Raw genomic sequence first — 19,695 nt, 5'->3', positions numbered from 1 at the left:
CTTGCTGCTCCGGCCCACGATCACGGTGAGTCCAAACCCACCCTTGCTACAGCCCGCGATCCTGGTGAGCCTTGGCTGTGGGTGGGAAACAAAGGCCTCCATGCAAATCAGGCCCTGCCGTTAAAGTTCTCCTGGGTTTCCCACCCACCGTGGAGACCCCCCTCTCACCACCACCACCACCCACCTTCCCCATTAAAATTCAGCCCAAAATATTTGTTCAAAGTCTCTGTCATTTCCTTATTCCCCATTATAATTTCACCTGTCTAAACTGCCAAGGGACCAACGCTTACTTTTGCTACTCTCTTCCTTTTTACATACTTGTAGACGCTCTTACAATATGTTTTTATACTTCTTGCTAGTTTACTCTCATTCTATTTTCTCCTTTTTTATCAATTTTTTGGTCATCCTTTGCTAGTTTCTAAAGCTCTCCCAATCCTCAGGCTTACTATATTTTTGCAACATTATAAGCCTCTTCTTTTAATCTAATACTACCCTTAACTTCTTTAGTTAGCCACGGATGGATCACTTTTCCCATGGAGTTTTTATTTCTCAATGGAATGTATATTCGTTGAGAATTTTAGAATATTTCTTGTCATCTCTTTTATTGCCTGATTCTAATTTCCTCGCATTTTAAGATCAAATAACATTTTAAGGCCTAAACATTTGGTTGCTTTGCGCCTTAGGGCGCTAACGGGGCGCAAAGCAACTAGCGCCTGGGCGCGGCACCGCCAATGCCTCCAGCGAACTTAAGCGAGAGGTTAGTGGCGGTGGTAACCGTTAGCACCCCTCGGCACTGCGACACCGGCAATGGTGTCATCGCCATGCACAGTGCCCCGCTCGCACCCTGGCCACGATCTTCGGTAGCGCCCCCTGACTTACCGCCAGACGCTATGTCCAACAGGGTCAGGGGGGTCTACCTGCGGCCGGGGCAGCACAAATTAAAGGGAAGGTGCCGGGCGGCCATTTTTGTTGCTGGCCGCCTGCCAGCACCTGCCCCCTCTGCCGTCCCTGGCCTCCTCTGCAGCCGCCCCTCCACCCGCGCCCCCCCCCCCGCGGAGTGCCGGCTGCACTCCGTGAGCCTGGCATTTCTCTTGAGTGCCGGGCTCTTTTGCCGGCACTCCGATCCCTGGTGGACCAGCTGGGCCCCGGGTCACGCTGCGCTAGGCCTCTCCCCTTTAAGAAGGCCTACACATAGCGCCGCCCCAAGAGGGAGGCGGGGCGCTTCCAGTAGCACCCCGCTTCCCTCTTGGGGCGCTACCGGTGAATTTCTATCGGTCGCGGGGGCGCTAATTTTTAGCACCCCGGTGAAGTTAGCTAAGTCTTAATCACAGAAAGAATCACACAGAAACCCCACAATGCAGATAGAGGCCATTTCGGCCCATCGAGCCTGCACCGACACATATCCCACCCGATCCCCGTAACCCCTACACCAACACATATCCCACCCTATCCCCGTAACCCCACGTATTTAATCCCCCTAACACTAAGGGTCAATTTATCATAGCCAATCAACCTAACCCGCACATCTTTGGACTGTGGGAGGAAACCGGAGCACCCGGAGAAAACCCACGCAAACACGGGGAGAATGTGCAAACTCCACACAGACAGTCACCCGAGGCCGGATTCGAACCCGGGTCCCTGGCGCTGTGAGGCAACAGTGCTAACCACTATGCCACCGTGCCGGCAAAATGTCTAATTTAGAACTTAAATATTGTTTCAATACTGAAAATACTAAAAATACTAGCTATCACACATGGAGGTAGATTTTCTGATTGGCGCTATTCCCATAAGAGTGCTTTATGCGCTCATGTTGATTTCCTTTGTGTACTTTCTTACCACAAGCATTAACCTAGATAACTTAATTGGTTTAATGTCTGTGATTTTAAAAAAACACAAAGGGAAATTAGTATGAGAGTCTCAAATATAGGAACAGTGCCAGGCGGAAAATGTACCCCACAGTTCCCATGCAAAATAACGTAAAATAAGAAACACTGGTCGATTTTAACCCCAGGTGGGCATCTGGCAGGAGGCAGGTGGTGTGATCACGCTGATCGCCCGCTGTCCTTGGCACGAGGCACAAGCCATTTAAGGGCCTCATTTCCATATTCCCATGTAAGCTGTAAGTGCTGTTCCAGCGCTTATAGACAGCTCATTGGTTGGGAGGGTGTGGGGTGGGGTGGGGTGGGGGTGGAGGAATGGGGGTGGCTGAAGTTCCAATGTTGAGTTAAGCCAGAATTTTATCATGGGGGAAGGCAATTGCAGGGATGGATGGGGCAGGGCGTGGGGGCTGACAGCAGACATAAATTTTGGTTGGGCCAGGAAGCCTGGTTTCTCCAAAAAAAATTAAATCTACCTTTTCAGCAGAGGTGGAAGCGGAGACACTCAGAGGGAAAAATTTGGTTGCTTTGTGCAGCTAGTGCCCAGGCGCGGTGATGGTAGCGCCGCCGCAAAATGGACCAGTCATTTTGCAGTGGCGCTAAACACTACCGTCACGATCTCCTGCACCCGCAGATCAGGATGTCAGTCAAGCATGCAACCCCCCGGTAGCGCCCCAGACCAGCTATTGAGTCGCACCCCCTGCCTTAGCTCCTGTCGCTAGGAACGACAGGTAGAAGGGAGTGTTTTCAAGTCGAGAAGGGGCTAGGGGAGTGCTATTTAAAGGCGGGTGCTTCCTGCCTTTTCTTGTCGGCAAAATTTTTGGTTTTACCACTGTCCAAAGGAGTTTTTCCCTCAGCACCACTTTTGAGGTTCCAAAGAGCCGAGCTCTTTCCGTGGGCCTAGCCATTAGTGCTTCCAACACAATTGCTTTTGAGGTCTTTCCAGGCCAAGGTTCAAGGCTGCAATGAGCAGGGAGTGACTGGCCAGCAAGATGGCCCCTCCCCTTTAAGAACTGGACGGCGCCAGTCTGTTTGGCTTCCATGGTAATTGGCATCGCCTGAGCTTCAGTAGCGTTCTGAGGTAGCGCCTCGCTCCCTGATGTTTGCGCCTTAAGAGAGGTGTGTAGCGCCTGATTTAACGCTCAAATCACCTCCAGGGGCGATAGAGGCGAATTTTGCAGTCGGAGGCGATAATTAGCGCTGGGCGCTAAACTTTGCGCCCGGCCTATATTAGCACCCCAAAATGGGCAATACCGAATTTTTCCCCCTCAGTGTGTTCAAGGGGAGGCTGGATAGGCACTTGAGGGAAATAAACTTGCAGGGCTACGGGGATAGAGCGGGGGAATGGGACTGACTGGATTGCTCAACAGAGAGCCGGCATGGGCTCAATGGGCCGAATGGCCTCCTTCTATGTTGTTATGACTCTGTGCCTGCAGTGGTCCCTTTAAGGATCACTGGTTCGGCAGCACAATGGCAGGCAACACTGCACTGCGCCACTCCGGCCATTGGTACTTCAAATTTTTATTAGGGTCCTATACATGTCATGAGACCCCAATTAGCATATCATATTCAGAAGCCCCAACCAAAATGGCGGCAGGTGGGAACCAAGCAGTTACGGGGCGATAAGTGAATCATCGTAATTTTCAGGGTGCTATTGCCCTGTTCCCACCAAGGGGATAGTTAAAATCACTCGCACTCACTCATCGCCATATGGTTCAAATGCACTAGGCCCAACAAACAGGGGCCAATGTCATGTCCTTGGGCAATTTTTCAGGCAAGTACTGTTCAGGAAAGGTCCAATGTGAAGGCCGCTGGAGAATAATTTAAGTATTGTAAGTGCTACCATTTGATTTTGTGAACTATTTGATGTAAATGCGATCAATGAACAATCGCATGAATCTCTATTTACAAGGTCAACAGTGCCCTACAGAGCACTTACTTTTCTCAAATCAGAATGGCGGTACAAGCGGTGAATGATGGTTGTCATGAATTTGATCATGAGAACTGGAGAGTGCCTATTTATTCTGAAATAGATGACTGACTGTGTTTACAGTGCTGCAATGAGCTCATTATTCCCCTTGTACAGTGGGGTTGATTTTCCAGTGTGATATAGATAGTGGGGTAGAGTTTCTGCTTTGGCCGCAATCGGTGATCCAGGCGCAAATTCTCACGTTTCTGCTCAAATTCATTTGCATATCGCTAAATGCAAAATCTGCCATAAACCAGTGCAATGAGACAGCATTTTAAAATGCAATAAAAAAAGCTTTAAAAATATTCCTTGATATACTTAAGAACGTTAACTAAGTGAAGTTTGATTTATACAGCTGAAAATGGGTTTATCACAAAAAATAATCATTTTAATCAGTGTCTATCTGTGAGTATCACGATTTTAAATAACTGAAAATGACTTTAAAAACTATACAGAACCATTTGCTAGTTATATTAGGGTACACTAGTCAGTTTCTTAGTAAATTAAAAAATATATTCAAAAGCTTTTAAAACGTTCCTATTAGTGCCCTTGTACCCAAAAGATCCAGCTTAATTTTTGGAGCCCCCTCGAAGGCCTGCAAATGAGCGCCATTACTGGAAACTCCCAGTGGTGATTAATTCGATCGGGGGCGTGGCCAGTTTGTGGACGGGGTCAGCTTCTATCGCCATGTTTTATAAACTAACGCAGAAGATCGTGAAAACTGAATGTACTTTGCGCTTAATATTTGCGCTGGTTGCACCGATTGTTAGGTGAATTGTGACAAAAAAAAACAGTGCAACCTAGCAGAAACTCCAGGCTCATGAGTTCGAGGGGTCTGGGCAGGGTGATTCACTCAGCAAAAGTCAGCAGGAACAGGTGCGGGTGGAAAGGACAATTCTAGAAACGTCTTGCCGGAGGGCAAGCTCATGTCTCAGCTCTGCTGAAGATGACAAACTTGCTGCCTTTAGGAGCTCAGCCTTTAAAAGAAAGATGCTTCCTGGGTACCAGCATAGATACATACATAGATACATAGAAGATAGGAGCAGGAGTAGGCCATTCGGCCCTTCGAGCCTGCTCCGCCATTCAATGAGATCATGGCTGATCATCCAAATTCAGTACCCGGTCCCTGCCTTCTCCCCATATCCCTTGATCCCTTTAGCCTTAAGAAATATATCCAACTCTTTCTTGAATATACTTAATGAACTGATCTCCACCGCCCTCTGTGGCAGAGAATTCCACAGGTTCACCACTCTCTGGGTGAAGAAATTCCTCCTCATTTCAGTCCTAAATGGCTTACCCCTTATCCTTAGACTATGACCCCTGGTTCTGGACTCCCCGGCCATCAGAAACATCCTTCCTGCATCTAGTCTGTCCAGGCCTGACAGAATTTTATAGGTTTCGATGAGATCCCCTCTCAATCTTCTAAACTCCAGTGAGTATAAGCCCAATCGACCCAATCTCCCCTCATACGTCATTCCTGCCATCCCAGGTATCAGCCTGGTGAATCTTCGCTGCACTCCTTCCATGGCAAGAACGTCCTTCCTCAGGTAAGGCGACCAAAACTGCACACAATACTCAAGGTGTGGTCTCACCAAGGCCCTGTACAACTGTAGCAAGACATCCTTGTTCTTGTACTCGAACCCTCTTGCTACGAAGGCCAACATACCATTTGCCTTCTTAACCGCCTGCTGCACCTGCATGCTTACCTTCAGCGACTGGTGTACAAGAACACCCAGGTCTCTTTGCACTTCCCTTCTCCCAAGCTATTACCATTCAAATAATAATCTGCCTTCCTGTTTTTGCCACCAAAGTGGATAACCTCACATTTATCCACATTATAGTGCATTTGCCATGTTTCTGCCCAATCACCCAACCTGTCCAAATCGTGCTGGAGTTTCACGACATCCTCCTCACAGCATACCCTCCCCCCCCAGCTTTGTGTCGTCTGCAAATTTGGAGATATTACATCCAATTCCCTCGTCCAGATCATTAATATATATTGTGAACAGCTGGGGTCCTAGGACCGATCCTTGCGGTACCCCACTAGTCACTGCCTGCCACTCGGAAAACGACCCGTTTATTCCAACTCTTTGCTTTCTGTCCGCCAACCAGTTCTCTATCCAAGTCAATACCTTGCCCCCAATCCCATGTGCCTTAATTTTGCACGCTAATCTCTTATGCGGGACCTTATCGAAAGCCTTCTGAAAGTCCAAATACACCACATCCACTGGTTCTCCCTTATCTATTTTACCAGTTACATCCTCAAAAAATTCCAGTAGATTAGTCAAGCATGATTTACCTTTTGTAAATCCATGTTGACTTTGTCCGATCCAGTCACTGCTTTCCAAGTGCTCTGCTATTACATCTTTTATAATGGACTCTAGCATTTTCCCCACTACCGATGTCAAGCTTACCGGTCTATAATTCCCCGCCTTTTCTCTACCACCTTTTTTGAATAGTGGGGTAACATTAGCTACCCGCCAATCCATGGGTACCGTTCCAGAGTCTATCGAGTTCTGGAAGATGACCAGCAATGCATCTACTATTTCTAGGGCCACTTCCTTAAGTACCCTGGGATGTAGATTATCAGGCCCTGGGGATTTATCGGCCTTCAGTCCCATCAATTTTCCTAACACCATTTCCCTACAAATACTGATTTCTTTCAGGCAATTGCTGAATGCCTGCCAGGGAGATGCCCCAACATGTTGGAGAGTGGAGGAGTCCACGACCAACTTGTGTGGGGTGCTGATGCATGGAGTGGAAACTCTGCAGTTATCCAAGCAGCGTGTGGTCACCTCAATAGACACTGCTGCTGGGCCCTCCATGAAGGAGTCTTTGGCACGGGTAACAGTAGCTGTCAGGTAATTTTTAAATAAAAAATCATGCAGGCTCTGGCCTCTGCCATCTCCTCTGTCCTGGACAGGCTGGGAGATCGAACGGTTCAAGGGCTCCAATTGGATCAAGGGTCTCCATCTCACATGCTGAAGCCACTTGGAGAGTCATGATCTGACTCTCAATGGGTCATGACCCTGTAGTAGGTGAGAGAGCATATAAGACCAGCACTAGGGGCTGTAGCTATTTGTGTAAAATTATAAATTTTTTGTAGTCTTTTGTTCTTTTCCATTTTCTTTATGTGGATACACTGGCAAGGCCGACACTTATTGCCCATCCCTAGTTGCCTTGAGAAGGAGCTGGTAGGCCGCCTTCTTGAAATGCGTGGGTGAAGATGCTCCCATGATGCTGTTAGGTAGTGAGTCCCAGGATTTTGGCCCAGGAACAAAGAAGATACGGCAATAATATGTGCAAATCAGGGTGCTTTGTGACTTGGAGGAAAACCTAGAGGTGACGGTGTTCCCACGCACCTGCTGCCCTTCTCCTTCCAGGTGGTGGAGATTGTGGGTTTGGGAGGTACTGCTGAAGAAGGCTTGTTGAGTTGTTGTTGTAGTTGTTTGGTATAACTGATTGGCTTGCTAGGTCACTTCAGAGGGCAGTTAAGAGTCAACCATGTTGGTGTGGAACTGGAGTCACATAGTAAGGACAGAGTGAGGACAGCAGGTTTCCTTCCTTAAAGGACTTTAGTGAACAAGTTGCATTTTTAGGACAATCCAATAGCTTCATGGTCACTTTTTTTTTACCGATACCTGCTTTTTGTTCCCAGATTTGCAGATCTTTGTGTGCAGAGTTCCTGTAGTAATTAGTGAACCTGCAATATCAGGTGATTTGAATATCAATATTGTCCTTTGAGTGGGTGTAATTAATTGGGGGGGGGAGGGGTGGAAGGACTGGGACAGATGTTGAACATGACTTATTAAGACTGGGAAGTAAGGATTGCTCTGAAGTTCTCTTCAGTGAGTTTATGCTGAAGAGCTCTGGCTGCAGACAGGTGTTGGAGCCCTTCTGCTTTCTCACCATCATTTCTCTTCATCAGTATCATCTCCCTCATCATGCTGAAGGTCCTCATCCAATGGTGACTCCATGTATTGTCCCCGTTGTAGAGCAAAGCTAACCAGCATGCAGCAAACCACTCTCATATGGGACAATCCTTCTGAGCTGTATTGCAGGAAGAAACCAGGCCTGTCCAGGCAGCAGAACCGAGGACTCCAATGGTCTGATAGCAAAATACTGCAGATGCTGGAAATCCGAAATAACAACAGAAAATGCTGGAAAAACTCAGCAGGCCAGGCAACATCCGTGGAGAGAAATTAGAGTCGACGTTTTGGGTCGAATCCCTTCTTCAAAATTGGAAAGGAAATGAAATAGATTGAAAGGAGGGCTGGGGAGGAAACAAAAGAAGTGAATAGACATTAAGAGGTATTCAAAACGAGACGGTGATAGGACTAGTAAAGAGACAAAAGACGGCTCAGATTAGGTGTGAAATGTACTGGCAGAATGAGAGACAGCTGCCATGTAAAAAAAAAAGAGGAAGGGGGGTGGGAGGGAAAACCCAAAACAAAGGGGTGGGGGGAAAAAAAATAAGTAAAAAAGTAATAGGGGCCGAGGTTATGATCTGAAATTGTTGAACTTGATATTGAGTCCGAAAGGCTGCAACGTGCCTAGTCGGAAGATGAGTTGCTGTTCCTCGAGTTTACGTTGAGCTTCCGTGGAACAATACAAGAGGCCAAGGACGGTGAGGTCTGAGTGGGAATGGAGCGGTGAATTAAAATGACAGGCGACCGGAAGCTCGGGGTCACCCTTACGGACTGAACGGAGGTGTTCCGCAAAGCGGTCACCCAATCTGCGTTTGGTCTCACCAATGTAGAGGAGACTGCATCATGAGCAGCGAATACAGTATACTAGATTGCAAGAAGTACAAATAAATCGCTGTTTCACCTGGAAGGGGTGTTTGAGGCCCTGGACAGTGGGAAGGGGGGAGGTATAGGGGCAGGTGTTACATCTCCTGCGCTTGCACGGGAAGGTGCCAGGTGAAGGGGAAGGGGTGCTGGGGGCAGCACGGTGGCATAGTGGTTAGCACTGTTGCCTCACAGCGCCAGGGACCCGGGTTCGAATCCGGCCTCGGGTGACTGTCTGTGTGGAGTTTGCACATTCTCCCCGTGTTTGCGTGGGTTTCCTCCGGGTGCTCCGGTTTCCTCCCACAGTCCAAAGATGTGCGGGTTAGGTTGATTGGCTATGATAAATTGACCCTTAGTGTTAGGGGGATTAAATATGTGGGGTTACGGGGATAGGGTGGGATATGTGTTGGTGTAGGGGTTACGGGGATCGGGTGGGATATGTGTCGGTGCAGGCTCGATGGGCCGAAATGGCCTCTATCTGCACTGTGGGGTTTCTGTGATTTCTGTGATTTCTGTGATAGAGGAGTGGACTAGGGTGTCTCGGAGGGAGCGATGCCTATGGAATGCTGAAAGGGGCGGGGAGGGGAAGATGCGTTTGGTGGTGGGATCACTTTGGAGGTAGCGGAAATGGCAGAGGATGATCCGTTGAATGTGGAGGCTGGTGGGGTGAAAGGTGAGGACAAGGGGAACCCTATCGTGGTTCCGGGAGGGAGGGGCAGGGGTCAGGGCAGAAGTGCGGGATATAGAACGGACACGGTCGAGGGCCGTGTCAACCACGGTAGAGGGGAATCCTCGGTTGAGGAAAAAGGAAGACATGTCGGAAGCACTGGTGTGGAAGGTGGCATCGTCGGAGCAGATGCGGTGGAGATGGAGAAACTGGGAGAATGGAATAGAGTCCTTACAGGAGGTGGGGTGGGAGGAAGTGTAGTCCAGGTAGCTGTGGGAGTCAGTGGGCTTGTAGTGAATATTGGTCAATAACCTATCCCCAGAGATGGAGACGGAGAAGTCGAGGAAGGGAAGGGAAGAGTCAGAGATGGACCATGTGAAGGTGAGGGAAGGGTGGAAATTGGAGGCAAAGTGAATGAAATTGTCTAGTTCGGGGCGAGAGCAGGAAACGGCACCGATACAGTCATCAATGTATCGGAAAAAGAGGTGAGGGAGGGGACCTGAGTAGGACTGTAACAAAGAGTGTTCCACATATCCCACAAAAAGGCAGGCATAGCTAGGACCCATGTGGGTACCCATAGCAACACCTTTGATTTGGAGGAAATGAGTGGAGTTAAAGGAGAAGTTGTTCAATGTAAGAACAAGTTCAGCCAGGTGGAGGAGGGTAGTGGTGGATGGGGACTGGTCGAGCCTCTGTTCAAGGAGGAAGCGGAGCGCCCTCAGGCCATCCTGGTGGGGGATGGAGGTGTAGAGGGATTGTACGTCCATGGTGAAAAGGAAGCGGTTGGGGCCAGGAAACTGGAAACTGTTAAAGTGGCGGAGGGCGTCCGAAGAGTCGCGGATGTAGGTGGGAAGAGACTGGACAAGGGGAGAAAAGATAGTGTCGAGATAGGAAGAGATAAGTTCCGTGGGGCAAGAACAGGTCTCCAATGGTCTGCTTGATGAACCGTGGATCTGATTGTCGCACTGTTCGACCGCTGAACATGGGTTCCTGAGAGGAGTCACAAGCCATTGCCCCAAGATGCCAGTCTCTCGCATGGTGTAGGGTGAGGGGCTTAGATGATTCCTGCAATATAAAAGTGTCATGAAGCTGCCAGAAAAGTGGAGATTTTGCCAGTCTACTGCTGGAGTTAATGGGAAACTGGCAGAACCCCAAGAAATTTCAACCCCCCGGTGACTAAAGAACAAAAAATAAAGGTCTCCGGTATGATGGATGGAGAGGTGATCCAAGAAGAATGTAATACGTCATTGAAATGAATTTTCAGTTTGATTTAATATTGATTATTTCACAGGATTCATATTTATTGGTGTCTATCATAATTATATGGATATGCTTTGCAGTCATTAAATTGAATGTAAAGTACAGATGCTGTACGTATTAGCAAATAAAACACACCGATAGCACACTACATTTTAGCCTAATTGTGTTAATAAAATCTACAGAATATATATTAAATTAGGTTTTTGATATATCACATACTGATGTAGGAGTCTCTGCACTCCTAACAAAATAACTTACTGGAAGTTAACAAACTGAATTTATTGTCTAAGAACTTTACAAAACAAGAAACTACAGGAGAAGCTCAAAACAGGTCTTTTCTCTTTCAATCCACACGAGGACTGGCTGGCCCCGCCCTCTACCTCTGACGTCATGACATCATCACGTTTCCCGCCGAAGGGGACGTCACGTGACCCACGTGATGACGTCATCGCGTCAGATCGCGATGTTGTCGATCTAGCTCTGTTTAACCAGAGCCAACTTGAAAGGTAATAACATTGGTTACAGACAATTATGTAAGTCACTGTAAGAGTCTCTTAGTGGTTTTGCCACATACGCCCCCACAGAATTGTCTTTAATGAAAAGAGTCAATCGCTGAGGAGGTTGGGCAAGTCTGTTGGACCGACTCCGAAATTCCCGGAGGGGAAAACGCTGAGCAGGCAGCGAACTGGTAGGCAGCACGGCGTTGTCAGGTGTGGTAGCGGCCGGCGGTCGGCCGCGGCGCGGAGGCTGCGCCAGCTCGATCGGTCGTTCGAGGTCGAGGTGCGCAGGCTTGAGGCGATCGACAGAGATGTGATCCGGTTTGCCCCCGATGTCAATCACGAAACTCTTGTCCCCTGCCTGCAAAACCTTGAAGGGTCCGGCATACGGCGGTGCGAGCGGGGTACGATGGCCGTCCTGGCGCACAAACACGAACTTGGCTTTCGACAACTCCCCCGGGACGTTGGACGAAAGCAAACCGTGCCGTGAGGTCGGAACTGGGCGGAAACAGCGGGCCGCATCCCGGAGGGTCTCTTTTTGTGTGGCCGCGGACCATGGTCGCATAGGTAACGGCAGGAATTCACCTGGGACTCGAAGCGGTTGCCCGTAAACCATCTCCGCCGCCGATGACTGGAGATCTTCCTTCGGCGCCGTGCGGAGTCCTAACATCACCCACGGTAGTTTGTCGACCCAGGATGCATCCAGCAGGCTGGCCCTGAGCGACGCCTTCAAGGAGCGGTGGAACCGCTCGCACAAGCCGTTCGCTTGTGGGTGATAGGCCGTAGTGCAGTGGAGTTTAACGCCCAACACGGAAATCACCTCGTTCCACAGTTCGGACGAAAATTGCGGCCCCCGATCCGACGAAATATCCGCAGGGACACCAAAACGGGCTACCCAGGATGAAACGAAAGCTCGAGCAACGTCCGCAGATGTGGTGGACGTCAGGGGAACTGCCTCCGGCCACCTCGTGGTGCGATCCACTATCGTCAAAAGGTACGTAAAGCCCCAGGAAGGTGGGAGTGGTCCCACTAAGTCGATGTGAATATGATCAAATTGCCGTTTCGGGACCTCGAAGGTGGCGAGCGGGGCTCTGACATGGCGCTGCACCTTGGACCGTTGGCAAACAACACAAGTGTTCGCCCAGTCCCTGACGTCTTTGCGTATTCCCCTCCATATGAATTTGGAGACCAGCAGTTCTTGCGATGCCCGCACTCCAGGGTGCAATAGGCCATGTAAGGCATCGAAAATCATACGACGCCATTTAGACGGGACGATCGGACGGGGTGCACCCAGCGAAACGTCGCAGAACAGAGTGGTACCTGCGGAATGGAAAGGCACATCCCTCGGCTGGAGGCTGTTTGGAACCCAACGAAAACCCTGGGTCTCTGGGTCGTCCGCTTGGTCAACCGCCATCTGTGCGTAGTCAATGCCCAATTGGACGGCCTGGACGGCGGCGCGGGATAGGCAATCGGCGATGACGTTGTCCTTACCGGCCACATGTCGGATGTCGGTGGTGAACTCCGATATGTACGTCAGCTGCCGTTGCTGCCGAGCCGACCATGGTTCCGCAGACTTGGCCATTGCGAACAGCAATGGCTTGTGGTCGACAAACACGATGAAGTGTCGTCCTTCGAGGAGGAAACGGAAATGGCGGATGGCCAAAAACAAAGCCAACAGCTCTCGATCGAAAGTACTGTACCGGCGTTCATGCCGTTGTAGCTGGCAGCTAAAAAAGGCCAGGGGTTGCCACGCGCCATCGACCCACTGCTCCTGGACGGCCCCCACCGCGTAGTCTGACGCGTCCGTCGTGAGAGCGATGGTGGCTCCCGGCAGGGGGTGTGCTAACATGGTCGCATTGGCGAGTGCGGTTTTCGTCTCCTCGAAAGCACGATCCATGTCCTGTGACCATACCACAGGGTCCTTTCCCATCGAGCCTCTGAGAGCCTCATATAGAGGACGCATGAGCTGTGCAACATTGGGGATGAAACGATGATAGAAGTTAACCATCCCCAGGAACTCCTGTAAAGCTTTCACGGATTTCGGTTTCGGGAACGCCGCAATTGCTTCCACCTTGACCCGAAGTGGCGTTGCCCCCGTGGGGATTATGCGGTGGCCCAGGAAATCCAGTTGCGATAGGCCGAAACGGCATTTGTCCGAGTTAACGATGAGGCCGTGCTGCTGAAGCCGTCTGAAAAGGACCCAAAGGTGCTCGAGGTGTTCCTCCTTGGAGGTGCTGGCAACCAGAATATCGTCCAAATAAACAAACAGAAAGTCAAGGTCCCACAGGATTGAATCCATGAAGCGCTGAAACGCCTGTGCCGCATTCTTAAGCCCAAAGGGCATTCGCAGGAATTCAAAGAGTCCAAAGGGGGTAATCACCGCTGTCTTTTCGACACCCTGAGGGTGCACCGGCACCTGATGGTAACCACGGACGAGGTCGATTTTGGAGAAGATGGACGTCCCCGCCAAATGTGCTGAGAAATCCTGTATATGGGGAATGGGGTAGCGGTCGGGCGTCGTTATGTCATTGAGGCGGCGATAGTCCCCACAGGGCCGCCATCCCCCGCCGGACTTGGGGACGATGTGGAGAGGGGAGGACCAGGGGCTACTGGACCGACGGATGATCCCCATTTTTTCCATCACGGCGAACTCCGCCTTTGCTGCCACTAGCTTGCTGGGCTCTAAACGTCGCGCCCTGGCGTAAACGGGCCAGCCGGTAGTCGAAATATGGTGCTCCACCCTATGCTTGACGGTCGGAGCCGAAAAGTTGGGCTTCGTCAGCTCGGGGAAATCCTCGAGGAGACTGGCGAAATCGTCGGGCTGCGGCCGCGCACATGAAATCGTGTGTGACGCAGCCGTGCTGTGTGCCCCCGAAATATCGTCGAGCGTGGCGGCGCGGACGAGGCGGCGATTTTTCACGTCCACCAACAGGCCGTTGGCACCTAAAAAGTCAGCACCCAACAGGGCCTGTGAGATTTGAGCGGTGATGAAATTCCAGCTGAAAAACTGTCCACCGAAACATACTCGGACGAGGCGCTTCCCGCAAGTGCAGATCGAACCCCCGTTGGCTGCTTGCATAGGGGGACCACGGCTGCCGGAGCGAAGGCCTATGACCGAGGCGGGCAGTATGCTGCATTGCGCCCCCGTGTCGCATAGAAAACAACGGCCGGAGATGGAGTCGGTTACGTAGGTGAAATTCCCGGAAGCACCGATCGCCATCGCGGCCACGGGGGAAGTACCGGACCGGCGTGCTTGACTCGCGGCGGTCTATTCGACGGTCTGGTAACGAAACTGCACGGCGAGCGGCAGCAGCAGGCCTTCGGGCCAAAACAGGCGTGGTAGTAGCAGAAATCGGTCGTCGGAGGTGCCTTTGTCGGAGCCGGGGCCGGGCTCTTCGTGGCGGGGCATTGCGTGAGGGCGCAGTATTGTTGCCGGACCGCGTAAATCTTATCCGCCTCTTCGGCGAGCGCGACGCAGTCTGCGGTTTCTGCTCGGGCAAGGGACGCCTGTACTTGCTCAGGAAGTTGAGTAAGGAACAGTTCGCAAAACAGAAAGCACTGGGGCTCGGACCCCAGGAGAGTCAGCATATGACTCATCATTTCCGAGGGTTTGGAGTCTCCTAACCCTGGTAGGGCCAGTAAACGGCGAGCGCGCTCCGCTTTGGTGAGACCAAATACCTGCAGCAATCGTGTCTTGATGGCAACATACTTGTCAGCAGTCGGAGGACTCTCCAGCAGGCTGATGATTCTCGACGCCGTTGAGCTCTCGAGGGCGGAGACCACGTGGAGATATCTGGTCTGATCCTGAACGATGTTGCGGAGCTCAAATTGCGCCTCGGCTTGCACAAACCAAGAGGCTGCCTATTGTTCCCAGAATTGGGGGAGCTTCAAGGCCACTGCATTGGCCTCCATCACTGGCCTGTGTTCAGCGTTCACTGCGAAAAACGATCGTGAGGAATCGGGGTCACCAATGTAGGAGTCGCTGCACACCTAACAAAGAATCTATAACTTACTGGAAGTTAACAAACTGAATTTATTGTCTAAGAACTTTACAAAACAAGAAACTACAGGAGAAGCTCAAAACAGGTCTTTTCTCTTTCAATCCACACGAGGACTGGCTGGCCCCGCCCTCTACCTCTGATATCATGACGTCATCACATTCCCGCCGAAGGGGACGTCACATGACCCACATGATGACGTCATCGCGTCAGATCGCGATGTTGTCGATCTAGCTCTGTTTAACCAGAGCCAACTTGAAAGGTAATAACATTGGTTACAGACAATTATGTAAGTCACTGTAAGAGTCTCTTAGTGGTTTTGCCACACTGACATGTTTCTAAATGCTCATCACTTTAGCCAGTCACCTTTCATGATTTCCTCCGTAGTCATGTTTTGGTAGTGCCATACTTTGGTGGAATATGTTGGCACACTAACACAATGGTTGGAGGCAGGGTCCCAGCTACCAATCCCCACAGAAAATTTTTGATCTACTAGGTTGCCAAGGAGGGATGTAGTAGAAAATAGGTGCTCCTTCCCAGTGATGTAGGAAGGAAAAGTTGATGGGTAAATTATCTGGCACACATCTAGTCAAACCTACATCTAGTTACAGAGTATCACCGACAAAGAAGCAGAGACTGGTGGATAAAGAGGTCTGTAATTTTGTACAATTCTGATTATAACATTGTTTTGTGTATCATGCTAAATTATTTTATTTAAACAAAGTAATGTGGAGATAATTTTGCAAGTCATCACTTCCGCTGGGAAGCATCACCTGTCAGCAACACATATTAGATGTTCAGGCACACACTGTCCACAGATAATACTTCTGATATGCACTGCTATTGGGTGAGACTACCCACTGGGAGCACAGACTTGTAAAGTTACCCTGTGTGTGCGTTTATGGTTGTTACTATGCATCGAATTGGTTCCCACTCCCTTTTCCATATTCAAGTTGTGCTTGCAATTTCCAGACTGCCTGCATATTGACATCGTACTGCTGTTTTAAAATATTGTTGGGTGTTAATTTCTATTAAAATATGACATCCTGTAATTGCAGCTTGCAAGTCGCGACTTGATATTGTGATCGTACTTGATGGTTCCAACAGCATTTATCCTTGGTCCAGTGTTAACAGTTTCCTTATAAAACTATTGGAAAAAATTGAAATTGGACCTCAGCAAACTCAGGTTAGTTAAATATGTGTTTTAAAAAAAAAAAACCTTATTGCTTTAATTACCTATAATGCGCTGAAAGATAATTTACACACAAATCTGATGGGACTCTGCAACAAGTAATCCCAAATGGGACTTATTCACTGGAGCAAGAAAACTGTTTTGTGGGTAGAGGAACAGTTTCTGAATGCACACTCTAGGCACAAAGCTTCACCCATCGGAATCACATATCAAGACACTGTGGACACCCTTGCACTTTTGTCCGTTCAGGAACTCCCACCCTGACAAATTTGCAGCAGGATTCCGCCAAAGCAGAAAATCCTGGCCATGGTCTCCATGTCCAATAAAGTGAGCCACATTGCTGTGTTCCACACCCACAACAAAAAAAAATCTGTGAACGAGTTGAATGGGGAATTTCCCGGAGTGTGTTATAATGCGATATTAATACATAACGCAATAAAAATGAGAAAATAAATGTAATATTTGAAATTAAACATTTGGTAAGGGAAATCTACCTTATAAACTGGTTTGAACTTGTCTACAGAGTGAAACTAATCCTAAATATAGTTCTATTTATTTGGTTGGGATTGAGAATTATAATAATCAATGGCTAAATTAGTTTAGCGGATACTTTAGACTCAGTTTAAAATAGCTATGTTTATTCAGTGGCTGAGTGGTCTGTGTGATACCAATGGTAATAAAACTTGGGATTGGGATCTTTTTAGGAATCAGCAAAGGGGGACCAAGAAATTGATAAAGAAAGGGAAAATGAATATGAGCACAAACTAGCGAAAAATATAAAAATAGATTGTAAAAGCTTCTATAGGTATGTGAAAAGGAAAAGACTGGTGAAGGTAAATGTAGGTCCTTTACAGTCAGACGGGAGAGTTTATAACGGGGAATGAGGAAATGGCAGAGAAATTAAATACTTTGTTTCTGTCTTCACGGAGGAAGACACAAAAAATCTCCCAGAAATACGAGAAAACCAAGGGTGTGATGAGAATGAGGAACTTAAAGAAATTATTATTAGTTAAAAAAAACAGTACGAGCAAAATTAATGGGACTAAAAGTCGACAAATCTCAAGGACTGGATGACCTACATCCTAGGGTTTTGAAAGAGGTGGCCATTGGAGTAGTGGACGCATTGGTTGTCATCTTCCAAAATTCTATAGATTCTGGCATGGTTCCTGCAGATTGGAGGATAGCAAATGTAACCCCATTATTTAAGAGAGGAGGGAGAGAGAAAACGGGGAACTACAGACCTGTTAGCCTCACATCAGTAGTTGGGAAAATGCTGGAATCTATTATAAAGGATGCAATAACTGGGCACTTAGAAACTAATAGTTGGGCAGAGTCAACATGGATTTATGAAAGGGAAATCCTGTTTGACAAACCTATTGGAGTTCTTTGAGGATGTAACGAGTGGAGTAGACAAAGGGGAACCGGTAGATGTGGTGTATTTGGATTTTCAGAAGACCTTCGATAAGGTCCCACACAAGAGGTTGGTGAACAAAATTAGGGCACACGGAATTGGGGGTAATATACTAGCATGGATTGAGAATTGGTTAACAGACAGAAAACAATGAGGTAGGTATAAACGGGTCGTCTTCAGGATGACAGGCTGTGACTAGTGGGGTACCGCAAGGATCGGTGCTTGGGCCCCAGCTATTCACAACCTATATCAATGATTGCTGATGATACAAAGCTAGGTGGCAGTGTCAGTTGCGAAGAGGATGTGAAGAGGCTTCAAGGGGATCTCGACAGGCTCAGTGAGTGGATGAGAACATGGCAGATGGAATATAATGTGGATAAATTTGTAGTTATCCACTTTGGTAGAAAAAACAGAAAGACAGAGTATTTCCTAAATGGTGAAAGATTGGGGAATGCAGATGCTCAAAGGGACCTGGGTGTCCTTGTACATGAGTCACTGAAAGTGAATGTGCAGGTGCAGCAAGTCATTAGGAAGGCAAATGGTATGCTGGCCTTCATTACAAGAGGATTTGAGTACAGGAGTAAAGAAGTCTTACTCCAATTATATAGGGCCTTGGTAAGACCACACCTGGAGTACTGTGTACAATTTTGGTCTCCTTACCTAAGGAAGGATATACTTGCCATAGAGGGAGTGCAACGAAGGTTCACGAGATTGATTCCTGGGATGGCGGGACTGTCGTATGAGAAGAGATTGAGTAAACTAGGCCTGTATTCTCTTAAATTCAGAAGAATGAGAGGGGATCTCATTGAAGCATACAAAATTATTACAGGGCTTGATAGGATGGATGCTGGTAGAATGTTTCCCTTAGCTGGGGAGTCTAGAACCAGGGGCCACAGCCTCAAGATAAAGGGTAGGTCATTCAGGACTGAGATGAGAAGAAATTTCTTCACACAGAGGGTGGTGAATCTTTGGAATTCTCTACCCCAGAGGGCTGTGGAGGCTCAGTCATTGGGTATATTCAAAACAGATGTCGATAGATTTCTGACTAGTAAGGGCATCAAGGGATATGGCGATAGGGCCGGTGAATGGAGTTGAGGGAGAAGATCAGCCATGATCTCATTGAATGGCGGAGCAGGCTCGAAGGGCCAAATGGCCTACTCCTGCTCCTATTTCTTATGTTCTTACAACCTACCTATGGTCCACATTAAGCTGAGACCAAACAGATAATACGATGTAACAACAGAAAATGCTGGAAATACTCAGCAGGCCAGGCAGCATCCGTGGAGAGAGAAACGGAGTTAACGTTTCAGGTCTGGGACCCTTCATCAGACCTGAAACGTTAACTCTGTTTCTCTCTCCACGGATGCTGCCTGGCTTGCTGAGTGTTTCCAGCGTTTTCTGCTGTTATTTCAGATTTTCAGTATCCGCAGTATTTTGCTACAAGATAATACGATGTGCTGTGTAACAAAAGTGAGTGACCATATTTAAAGTTAAATGAAAAAAACAATGATGGAGTGGGTTCCGCAGAAGGTTCATGAGGTATGTGATCAGAGTCGTGGGTGGGGTATTTAATCTCCTCAGAACTTCTCCTGCTCTACCACTGGAACTTCGCTGGAGGTGTAGCAGAAATCCGGTTTCTGCACGTTAAGTGGGGTTTCCACCTCACTTCCTGCAAATTTCATTTTTTGGAAAGCAGCTTATACCAGCCTAGAAATTTTTAAAAAAAATTCTTTTCTTTGAGATAGCTCCAGCCAAATGAATTTACCGTAGCATATTCAGGGTATTTCTTTTTCAGAAGTGGAACCAATCCATACTTCACAGCATATCCAAATGTCTCTTCATCTCCTGTCTTGCTGAGAATATAAAATAGTCTCGAATGTATAACAAGGCTGTAGCATATTGAGGGGTTGAGATGACATCATAAATCGCAAGAACATGAAGCTCAAACAGTTTATCAATGTAATTTGAATCCCAGAATGTGCTACTACCTTGGAACACACACTGGAATGTTGGAGTGTGTGTTTATTTACATAT

At 48.4% G+C, this 19,695-nt stretch overlaps 1 protein-coding gene across 1 annotated transcript in view; it reads left to right on the top strand.

The window, feature by feature from the left end:
• itga1 (integrin, alpha 1) overlaps positions 1-19,695 on the top strand; it is a 296,244-nt gene that overhangs the window by 39,384 nt on the left and 237,165 nt on the right. The window contains exon 6 of the mRNA XM_085965982.1: positions 16,117-16,244. Within this exon, the coding sequence (XP_085822108.1) occupies positions 16,117-16,244 (128 nt within the window). The remainder of the gene's footprint in view (positions 1-16,116; positions 16,245-19,695) is intronic.

Source organism: Somniosus microcephalus, chromosome 2 (genome assembly GCF_052327205.1).
Source record: "Somniosus microcephalus isolate GS21.2 chromosome 2, FLI_Smic_1.0, whole genome shotgun sequence".
In the NCBI taxonomy this organism is placed as follows: Eukaryota; Metazoa; Chordata; class Chondrichthyes; order Squaliformes; family Somniosidae; genus Somniosus; species Somniosus microcephalus.
Note: the sequence above shows the minus strand (reverse complement) of the source record. Positions and strands in the feature narration are given on the sequence as shown.